We start from the raw sequence: 11987 nt of genomic DNA, 5'->3' as shown, positions 1-11987 counted from the left end.
TTTTAACAAGACCCTTATGAAAATAAGTTTATTAAATGTATTAAATACATTTTCGAAAATTAATGCATTCAAGAAACGTATTTAATGCATTCCACAGATAATATTTAATGTATGAAATAAGTATTTAATGTATTAAATACATTTAGAAATTAAAAATTAATTTGTGAGTATCTTTTTTTATTTGTAAAAGAGATATCATCATGGTTCTCAGAATTGAATCGGACTCATCGGTTCAATTGGTTGAACTTTTTCAAAAGTATATCTAGTCCGTTTAACCCCAAAATCGATGTACAATTGAACTGGTCATATACCAGCAAAATTGCTAAAAAAAATGGTGGTTTGACCCATTGGCGGTTCAAAAAAATCACATTTTTTTATGCTAGTTAATTTTATTTGTCATTGTTGAACTTAAACCACTAGTTGCTAATGATTTTTATTTTCTATTATTGAACTTAAAATATTATGATATATTAGATTTACTCACATATATAATTCAAAGGATTGACATGTGTAAAGTTGTAATACGTTTACTCGAGTAAGAATGATTTATTTAGTAGGAGAATCAACGTCTGATTCTCACTATGTGAGAAATCCTCTTGAACCATGGACAATCATGTACCGCAAGCAAGATTAATCTCTAACTCAATCAATTAAAAAACACTAATGATTTATGACCTAAGACAAAAAAATATAACTTATTTTTTATATATGTTATAAATTATGACAATTTGAAGTGAACTTTAATTTTTAACATTATAAATTCTTTATATGCTAATTAATATGTTGCTTTTTTGTTTAATATTGCTTAATATAGTATTTTTGCTAATTCTGATAATATTGGATATGATACATATATAACAAAGTTGTACAATAATTTATACAACATCATATTTTGTATGTATCTCTTCTCAATATTACAATTTAAATTTAATTTTTTCTTTTTTATTTCTTTTGTATATTTTGTTGTAAATTTTTTTTGTAGAAGTATCTTTTCTCTTGTAAAATTATGATTATTCTTTTTTTGGTACTTATTTGTAAAAAAATTTGCAGGAGATGCGAAAAAAAGCTGTAAAAAGAAAGGGCCTTTAATTGTGGACAGGACAGGTGTGAGGCACATGTTATGATGCAGTGAGTCACCAAAAAGAGTGGCAGGTTATCCGGCTTGGAGATTGCAATAGCAGTAAACGAGGATGCAGAATTGCAGATATTCTTCTTCGGTCGGTGGTATCATATATATAAGGCACTTTCTACAATTACATAGCAGAAGTGCAGAAGCAAAGAAATAGTAATACAAGCTAATATATGAATATGTATATGAAGCAGATGATAGTGGGTGTGGCATTGGTGGTGGTGGTGGCGGCGTTGATTTCGGTGAATGGGCAGAGCAGTACATGCAACGTATCGATGTCAGATTTACTGACATGCAAACCAGCGGTGACGCCTCCAAATCCACCGCCACCCACCCCAGAGTGCTGTTCTGTACTCTCACATGCAGACTTGCCCTGCCTTTGCCCTTACAAGAACTCCCCACTCTTGCCTTCTCTCGGAATTGATCCTAAACTCGCCCTCCAACTCCCTGCCAAGTGCAACCTTCCTCATCCTCCCAACTGCTAATGCATCTTCTTCTGCCTCCTACTTAAATAATAATATTCACAGTTTCTAATTATTCTCTTCTCATGTGCACTCCCCTTTTTTTCCTTGCTTAACATCCACATTAATTTATAACTATCATAAGAAGAATAATTTTATTTCATATCATCTTTCTTTTTTTCATTTTTATCTTCAATTATTATAAATTATCACTACATTTATCTTAACATCCAAGAACAATTACATCTTTAAAAAAAATAAGTTACACAAAACTATAGGTAACTTCCAATTTCAGGCAAGGAGTGTTTTTGCACTAGTATTTGCTAATGTCGATAATCTCGTCTACTAAATATGATAGAATTAGAGTACAAACGTTACACAAAAATAAAATATAACAGAACCAAAATGAATGCTTCAAGATTAGAAGACGAAAATATTAATTAATTTTACTATATATATATATATATAGGTGTTACACATACCAGTCCATCATAATGAAAAAAAACAAAAGAGAGTCAGTCAGTCACTAAGACAATTGATCACAACTTTTGTTAGAGAAAATTAAAAACTATACAAAGAATAGAATATTACTGTAAGAGGTGATAGTGAAATCAAGGATATTACAATGCACGCGCACTTGATGACATTACATTGCCATGTTGCCTACAAAACTATGCTCTTTTTGCATGAACTATGAAGAAGAAGCAGCAGCAGCAGCAGCAGCAGCAGAAAGAACATTAATTCACATATCGTTGGTTAATCACAAAATACAATAGAGGAAAGAATTGTCTTTGTCTGTACACCTGGAATCTCTCCGAAGTCCTAAACACTGTCAGAGAGAACATTTCCATTTCCCAGTTGCCATCTAAACTCGAGAAGGCTCTTTGGACGAAGACGAGGAGGAGTCTGCATCATAGCTCCAAAGGTACTTTAGCTCACCTCTTTTGCATCCCAATACCACAGTTACTCCTGTTCATAATTGGATCAGGCAAGCTATATAAATGCACACCTGATCAAAAGCACAAAACTAGTTAGTTACCTAGTGTACATGGAACCAGGTAGAGCAGTGCAGGTTGTCCATGACCGTTCATCATATATAGCCCCAGATATGTGAAGAAGAGGCCTGAAACATGAAAATGTCCTCCCTCAGTCAACACCTTATAGAATAATACTACTACCTTTAAACATTGTAGTATTACACAACTTACCAAAACCATAGCCAACTACCAACCAAAGAAAATATCCGCTTACGACCCCCTTCTTATTAGCTTTGTCGAATCTGAGACAATAAAAAACCATAACAATGTATCTTCTCAAATGTACATTAAAAAGAAGAAAAACACACACACACGAAGGTAAATATTGAAAACAAGTGTATATCTTCAGTAAGTTTATTAATCTTCCATTTATTCAAGTTTTTTGACCAAATAAGGAATTCAATACCTACGAGTAAAGGAAACAAGCAAACCAGGAAAGAGAATATCTCCAAATCCAATCATATCATAGCCACCCCAAGGATCAGAAAGACGAGGAAATCTCAAAAGCATAGGAATTGCTTCACCACCGGCCTTGTCACCACGAGCAACCTAGAAAGGAAACTCATAACTTCAGGACACCTTTTCAGTGTAATAAATCTCAGGAGTGAGAATGAAAAAGAAAAACGTATATCTAAATATTTATAGCAAGATGAAAGACAGATGTCAGATGAACAAGAAAAATGATAGTAAAGGAAAGAACAAGATGATTCGGGGTATACGATTTGGGAATTTATATTTGAGATCCAAACTGCAATGAAATAATCCAAGTAAGAGAACTATGCTAGTATGAACAAAGACTTACTGTAATCATAACACTCTTCTGGAATATCACAGGAGATATGAATACCCAAAAGATGTCGTATACAAATGCACAACATAGGAGTACAGTTGCAACCTATGATATCAGATGCATAAGCAAATTGTGAGAAATGTTCCAACAGATATTGGAACGAAATGAGTAAGGAAATAACAGCATAATATAAACACAAGGAATTCATTCAGGTACCTTAATATTAGGCAACCGAGCCAACTGTAGGACTGTTATCATCAAACCGATGCCCTGTCAACAATAAAGCCATATTTCAAGTGAATCGTTGCATAAAATAAAAGATAAAATAAACAGCTTATCATCGATGAATGGTAACAGCCACAATTGAGACAACAAACCACTTTTTAGAGCAATACTGAAGAAAGCTCACTATGGATTATCAAAAAAAAAAAAAAAAGATCTCACTATAGAATCAAACAAGACACCAATTTTGTCTCGATAAGATCACAAATTCACATTCACAATAATTGAGTTGAAAAATATATGCATCATATGCCCGTGCCTGTGCATAAGCACTTATGTGTGAATTCATATATGTTTTCTTTTTTTAATCAGCGCATTCATATATGTATAATATATATAGATAAGTGGCTGCAGTAATGTATGCAAATTTTCTGGAAATATGAACATATCAACACTAGACACACATTGAACTAGAAACTATAGCAGCTTCTGCCCTTGTTCCAAAAACCAATTTCTTGGGTTTCTCTCAGGCTCTCAGCTCCTCCATTTAGAGTCAGTATTCAGTGACAACTTTCCAGAAAAGAGACTGGCATTCATATAGTAAGCATCACGAACAATACATTTCAATGTTTTCCTCACTCTCTTTAAGTTCAAATTTTGAAACAAAAAGGGTTTAAACGTGGTTTTGGTTCATGTAAGTTCATATTTTTTTTTGTTTTGGTCAATTTTAATCCTGTAAGTTTGGGCTTTTTCAAATTTTTGTCCTTGTAAGATATTTTGCACATTTCTAGTTCTTGTAAGCATGAACTTATGAAAAATATAAATAAAAAAAATAAAATCTTAAAGGGACTAAAATTGAAAAAAAAAACAAACTTACAAGAACTAAAAATAAACAAAAGAACTTATAGGTACCAAAACTAGAAAAGCGTCAACTCAACTTACAAATTAAAAAAATGAACTTACAGGGATCAAAAACGAAAAAACATTAACTTACAGGTACCAAAAACACATTTAAGCCAAATAGAAATATAATAGAAAGACCTATTGCGCAGGTACTAGAAACTGGAACTCACAAGAGCATCTTGGCCAAACCATGAAAATGACTCACGCCGAGTAGCAACCCATACAACCGCAAATATCACGCAGAATAGTAACACTACCAGCGAGAAAATAGAAACCTCCCCAAACATAGGTAAATTCAGAGTCTTCTGACCACATTTTGGACGCTTTCTGCTCAAATATATTTGAAAAAAAAAAAATTATGAGAAATTAAATGACATAGCATGCGGAAAGAACACTGATTTCCCTTATCATTAGAAGAAAGAAGACATTTATTGTACCTTAAAGCGAGGCTTACAATACAATTGTGCATCCCCTGAAAATGAAAGCAGACTTTTATTAATGAAAGAGAAATTTTAAGTAAATAAGAAGAAAAAAAAAAACAGAATCCAAATGCTTGTCAGCAGTTTATACGTATTGTGGTTTTGACTTTCTAATAGATCAACATACCAGTTAACAGAAAAGAGAAAGTACTCTCTGATGTACTTAAAAAAGAATAAGTAATTTTTATTAGACAGAAATAAAGATAAAATACAACTAGGGGGCAGACAAAATATCCTCCAAAAAGGACAAAATACGATGAGAAACAGACTCCAGAACATAGCAAAGTTGCTCAATTTCTCTGTATGTGAGAAACACCAATTCTCTTTGAAAGTTGAAACAAGTAAACAAGTTTATTAAACAAAAGTAAATCTGGATGGGTCCATTGCCTGGTTGATTGCCATCGGCTATGGCCAATCTTATTGGATAGGCTACCTACTCCAAGACTTTTTCACTAACTGTATCTTGCTGTTATTCATATATATATATATATATAATATTTTAAAAAAATATTATCACATGTCTTAAATAATTGATATGATTTTTTATTATATATAATATAATAATAATTTAAATTTGTATATATATATATATATATATATATATATATATATAATATTATCACATTATATAATATACATTATTATATGAAAAGAGATCAAGTTATTCCATTCAATAACTCTCTGTAAAAATTAAATTTTATTAATCTAATTATTGAATATTTTGATATTAACTCAATAATATTTCAAACCAAATTTTAAATAAATCAGAAATTTGTAATTATGTAATCTTAGTAATAACATTTTACTTATATTTTTATAAAATATATCATACAGTGAATTTTTTTTAATGAAGTATCCAATAATTTTACAAATATTTATACTTTAATTATTTCCTAACCCAACTCTCCTATTATAGAATAAGAAATACATTGACTTAATAGGATAGGATAAATAGTAGGATAAAGTAATCATATTCTATAGAATGTTTTATCCTGGCTAGTGGCCACCAAATGAACCCTCGAGAAGAAAAACTTAAAAAACTAGGGCGAACACCACCTTTACTATCCCTCCCCCTCCTCCTGCCTTTCCATAACTTGGTTATCCAACAACATCAATGTAGCACTATTTAAAGTGTACAGTACTATTTTTTTGTTACAATTTAAACGATGTATGCTTAACTGACTTAGAATTTATATTTCTAGTTTATATATATAAACGATAATTTAATCATGAACAAGAATAAGGAGCCAACACTTTGGGCACATCATGAAATAAGATATATTTGTTTTAATTGGAAGGTTAGGAGCAAAATCCACGAAAATGAGCTACCTCACCTCAATACCACCAATGCAGAAAAGTATAATCAGCACCCAGATAAACCAAGACGACATGAAGAAGAACAGTAGTACAAGAAAAGTAGATGCAGTGATGACGAAGATGATAGCACCCTTTGTATCTATGTTAACCAAGTCCTCAGAATCGTCTTTCCCTGCTTCAGACATAGAGCTCTAGCAAAAGAAAAGAAAATTATATGTTAAAGACTAGTAAGCATAAAATGTATTTAAGTTGTAATAAGTAAACAAAATGAATGGAAGAAGTCATGCTCCATTCTAATAGTTAATTGATTGAAAGATCAATGGCTAACACAATAAGATAAAAGGAAATGTAGATTAGCACACATGCCAAGGTCAGTGTCAGTTTGTGGTTACAAATTTACCATATGAACATTGTTGAATTAAAACACACCTTCGCATCATGAGGTAACTTAAATTACTTCAGTCACGTCAAACAACAAGAAAAGTACATAAGATTACATTTGAGCAAATATCACAAAGATAGATGTAGGGATGCATGGAAAAACCTTGGGAGACAATTCATTGTAGCGTTCATCATTTTGATCAGGAGCAGTTATATCCGACCATAGTGAAGCACATATAACTGTTCCAACAGCCATCAACCACAAAAAGGCAACTGAGTAGTCTACAACTGGGCGAGTTGGAGCATATAACAAAACCTCCACTGAAATGAATAACTAAGAATCAACCGTGGGTAAATCATGTGGAAACAAAATTGGCATCTAGCAGAAAAATGTACTTGCTATTGATAAAGCAATAATATTTTTCTTCTATCTTATTTATTTAATGGAACTACAAGCTTTCTCAAAATCCAATTTGAAAAATGAAAACTAAGTGTGAAACTGATCACTGTTTATTCTTACAGAGAATGCCACAAACCCACCCCAAGATGGGTGCTCTCCTATTCCATCTTCCCCAAAGCCTTTGGTAGCACAACTGAGACAAGCATGGGTTCTCTGCCCCAGCATGGATGGAGCAAAAGAAGTTTTGAAAATTCAAGAGGAGGTCACAGTAAGATGAGCCGTTTCTAATTAATGATAGGTGTCAAGTGGAAGTGCAATGATGCATGTAGTTGAGGCATCCTAAGTCCTAACTCCTAACAAGCCGATAGACTTGAACCTTCTTCCCACATGATCAAATCAATTCGATCATGCACTAGTGATCCATTTTTATTGTTCAACTCTTTGACAACATGAAAAAAAATCAAAAACTCAGCCCCTCCTCTCTATCTATCCAAGGGATGGAAGGGCAGAGGCCTTCGGTGTCCCCTCCAGTTGAGAATTAGGGCCTCACGATGAATAATATTTGCCTTTATCTCACGCCTTTCTTCTTCACTAGTCAAAAGAGCATATTGCATGATTTTTAGTTTTATGATAAAGGAGGAGGAGACCAAAAAAGGCATTGGAAGAAGTCATCAAGGGAGATCTCATGCTTAATAATATTCTTGAAGCTTTGATTTTCAATTGTGACGATGTCATGCGATCCATGTAGACGACCTCATCAAGTAACATCAGGCTTTGTTGTTGTTGTTGTTGTTGTTGCATTTCTTTATCAAAGCAACATCTTAATTTATCTTGCAATAAAATCACTCCAATTGTTTGAGATGGTTTCTAATAAGATTTCCATTTTATTTTAGAAAAGCAATTTTTATTAAGGAGGAGAAGGAGAGCACAATTACAAAAGGAAGTGATAATATTGCATCCTCTAAAGCAAGGGAAAATAATCTGGAAAACAAAAGAATAAGAGATATGGACTGTTAGTAACAGACTAATGACCCATAACCCTTCATTGTAACATACATACTCTTCTTAGGCACAGTAGGGAAACTAGAGTTATACTTCAATCTTGCTGTTGCTATTAAATTTAGTTAATGATATGCAAGACTAACACATAAGTGTCGGAATGTCTTTGCAAGACCCCACCTCATCTGACCCCATTAGAAGCTCTCTGACATGATAAAGTAATCCCAACACTCTGGTGAGAATAGCAGCATACTAACGCTGATAATTGTTACAGGGTATTAGTTTTACTTCTTATCTAGTTTGTTATGATTTGTTTCATTTTAAACTTAGCTGATAATTTATCCTTATCTTCTATGGTGATAGTTTGTCTTTATCTTCTATCATTCTGTTTTGCCGTTTCCTTGTAATCTGTATATATACAGCATTATAATCAATAGAAAGTCAACTAATATTTCAATTCATATTCTGTTTTTCACGTTCTTAGCATGGTATCAGCCCAAACCTCGTTCCTAGATCTTCTCCAGTCTCCACGTGGCTGCTGTCAACCAACCTGATCTTTCATCTGCATAGTACCTCCATTCCTCTGATCAGCCTGGTCAACCACTTGCCAAACAACTCCTTAATGGTGACAATTACTCCACTTGGAGTTGAGCAGTCATTATGACCTTAGAGGCCAAAATCAAACTTGGTTTTGTTGATGGCTGCCTTCCCAAACCTGAACCAGGTACTCTAAATTTCTCTTTTTGGGTCCACTGCAACAGTATGGTCCAATCAAGGATTGTCCATTCCAGAACCCCAGCCATTAATTTCATTCTCTGGATCAAAAGTGCACGTGATACTTAGCTCAATCTTCTTGCTCATTTTAATCTCTCCCAAGGCACCAACTCCATCTCTGCCTAATACATGATATTAAAGGATTATCGCGATGAACTTCACTCTTATCACACACTTCCAGCTTGTGCTTGTGCTATTGTGGCAAATTTCAGTGACATTTATGATACTGACCATCTCATGGGTTTTCTTAAGTGCTTAAATGATTCATATGCTTCTATTAGAAGTCAAATTCTCCTCATGGATCCTCTTCCCTCCATGGCTAAAGCATATTCTCTTTTCTTACAGGAAGAACGCCAACGTTCATTATCAGATTCTCGATCCTTTCCCTTAGATCAATCGGCCATGACTGTTTGGCAATCAAATCCATCTCTAGGTGACAAATCTAAGCCTCAATATCATTGTTCCATTTGCAATGTTGATGGTCACTCCAGCAGTCGCTGTTACTCAAAAATTGGATATCCTTCTTGGTGGAAACATATCTTGCCTGTAAGAAATCTAATAATGGTCCTTCAACCCATAATGGTTGTGACTCAAGATCTCACTCCATGCAAGCTCATTCCATTGCTGCTGTTATTCCCACATCTTCGGACTCTACACCTCAGAATAATTTGACTCCATCTCAGATTCAACAACTTCTTTCTCTTATTAGCATTGGTAATGAACAACCTGTTGCAGATTTTGCAGGTACTTTTCGCTGTTTTCTCTTTTAAAACTCATTCTATCATTTGGATTTTAGATTCAGGTGTTACAATCATATGGTATTTGATCTTTATCTTTTTCACTCATACACAAGAGTATCTAAATCCGTTAAATTACCTGATAACCAATTTGTTTCAGTTCATCATGTTGGTTCTGTTTATTTAAAATCAGGTCTTTTAATCTCAAATGTTCTCCATGTTCCTTCTTTTCACTTTAATCTCTTGTCATTAGCAAGCTTTTCAAAGACACTAACTCTTGGATTACTTTTACTCCAACCACTTGCTTTCTACAGGACCAGAGGACAAAGAGGATTTCATATTCTGTTTTCCAGGTTCTTAACAATAATCAATAATAGAGAAGTTCTCTAGCAACCCACTCCACTATTGGCGGAAAAAATCTTCCTTGTATTAAAAAATTAATTTGAGACAGCCACATAATAAGTCACCACTTAGGGAACACCTCAACATAGGTACATGAGTTAAACATTACCATGGATAAAATAAATAAGTTAAACATAGTCTAGTCTCACTAAAAATTGCAGGACTGACCTTTCCTTTTAGACGTCAAAAGTTTGTTGAGAGCGTCTCCTGTTGACTTAGTTATCTCAACAACTGGAATTGAAATATTTACGCTAGTGTCATTGGAGCACTCCATCTCAAAGAGTTCTGATAGAAAAAAAACAGAAAGATTTCAGACAAAGTTGATTGACTGAAACAGATTAAAAAATGCAGAGTGAGTGGATTGTAACAAATAACAAAATATACCAACCATCGGCGTCGTTGATCATCAAGGCGGCAGTAGCACCGGCGGACTGTGCAAATGCAGCTTTGGTTGTGAAGTCACAAGTGCCCCGTACACAGAGAGCAACTGATCCGGATAACTGGATGAAGGAAGAAGAGGGGTAAATGAATTTACAAGTACAGGGGTAGGAAAAGAAAAGGATGAGAAAGAAACCTTTGAAGCTGAAGCGGAACAGCAGTCTATAGGATCAGAAAAAAGAGCAGGAGTTTTGGCAGCTTGATCGGCATCTTCAGGCAAATAAGAGCCGAATTTTGCAGTCATACCATTATAGTCCACATCTTTATTCCCATCGATCCAGCTTTTTATCTTGGTCTGCAATGCAACCATTCCCACCCAAATTGAATAGAATCGAAGAAATTATATATAAGAAATGAGAAATAATGAATGTGTTTGATTACCAATTGCAAGGAATGATGGCAGGAGGCGTCATCGGCGGCCGCTGCTGCTGCGAACAATAGAAGGACGACGACGGCCACCGCCAAAGAAGGGGACGACGCCATGGTTAATTGCGATCGAATTCAATCACTTGGTTCCGTTTTGTTTTGTTTGGTGAATCAATGCGAATGGCATTCCTTCCTTCGCTCCTCTCTTTCCCTCTCCCTCGCCGTTCGTTCCTGTATTTTAAAACCAACCATTTCCACAGCTCACTTAAATTATATTTACATTTCACAATATCCCAAACTTTACTCTGCACCGTTACGTTTATACTTTCTTTCATTCTAAAAACATCATAAATCATTTCCTTCCTCTCTCTTTCCATTTCATTTTCCCTAAATTACATGTTTGGTCCTTTTTTATATCTTAGAAGCTCAAATTTTGAGTTTAATCTACATTTTTTATATTATTGTATTTTTATATAAAATTCACTCAATCCCAAATTTAAAATTATCATTTTTATGATTCAGATTTGTTTTGTTTTAATATTAATTTATTAATTTCTGTAAATTTAAAAAATGCTAATGAATGATTATTTTAATTAATATAATTGTATACTTATCTTTAGTTACAAATGAAAAAATTATTTATATTTTCATGAGAAATAATTTAAATAAATATCATCGAAATTCTTAATATAAACTAATTTTTTTTATTGTTATTAATTAATTTAAAATTCAAATATATAATTGTTTTATCAATTAGAATATAATTACCATAGTTTAAATTATAATACATTTGAATGTTGAATAAGAAAACCATACTAATTACGATTAATTTAATCTTTTTTTATATTACAATTACTTTAATTAATATCATTATGTATTTTCATGATATAAAAATAGAAAAATATTTTTTTCTATGACAATTTTTTTTCAGTTGCATTTACTAAAAATAGTAAGATGTCTTAATCTAAATTTGAATTTGCTACAAATTGAAACCAAAATTTATGCCATTGTTATTAATTAATTTTAATCAAAATATATAATATTATTATAAGTTAGGTTATAATGTTTAAATTAGGATTAATTATCGTGATTAAATATTTTATAACTAAATAATCACCTTATTTTTTATAATTATTCATCATTTATATTTTT

General features: G+C 33.0%; 1 protein-coding gene across 2 annotated transcripts; it reads right to left on the bottom strand.

Moving 5' to 3' along the window:
* Positions 1–2117: 2117 nt before the first annotated feature.
* On the bottom strand, positions 2118–11136 carry LOC114369517 (signal peptide peptidase-like 5). Of its 2 annotated transcripts, none has more exons than XM_028326752.1 (14): positions 10851–11134; positions 10606–10764; positions 10420–10531; positions 10200–10316; positions 6883–7040; positions 6356–6529; positions 4980–5014; positions 4713–4869; positions 3634–3687; positions 3430–3522; positions 3034–3176; positions 2799–2869; positions 2630–2713; positions 2118–2559 (listed from the first exon to the last, which is right to left on the bottom strand). In XM_028326752.1, the coding sequence occupies exons 1-14, from the start codon at positions 10950–10952 to the stop codon at positions 2456–2458; spliced, it is 1563 nt and encodes a 520-aa protein (XP_028182553.1). In that variant the 5' UTR covers positions 10953–11134; the 3' UTR covers positions 2118–2455. The 2 variants fall into 2 exon arrangements, 1 of the variants encoding a protein (XP_028182553.1); XR_003657650.1 differs by having other exon boundaries at positions 2503–2559; positions 3038–3176; positions 10851–11136.
* Between the last annotated feature and the right edge of the window lie 851 nt (positions 11137–11987).

The sequence above is a fragment of the Glycine soja genome, chromosome 10 (assembly GCF_004193775.1).
Source record: "Glycine soja cultivar W05 chromosome 10, ASM419377v2, whole genome shotgun sequence".
NCBI lineage: Eukaryota > Viridiplantae > Streptophyta > Magnoliopsida > Fabales > Fabaceae > Glycine > Glycine soja.
This window is presented reverse-complemented; position numbering and strand designations above follow the sequence as displayed.

Bases quoted from the DNA above. Each gene is read 5' to 3' on its own strand.
- LOC114369517 (XM_028326752.1), bottom strand. From the start codon at position 10,952: ATGGCGTCGTCCCCTTCTTTGGCGGTGGCCGTCGTCGTCCTTCTATTG. The intron at 3,523-3,633 runs GTACCTGAATGA...CTGATATCATAG, and splicing joins CTCGGTTGCCTAATATTAAG to GTTGCAACTGTACTCCTATG. The intron at 3,177-3,429 runs GTAAGTCTTTGT...TTTCCTTTCTAG, and splicing joins AGAAGAGTGTTATGATTACA to GTTGCTCGTGGTGACAAGGC.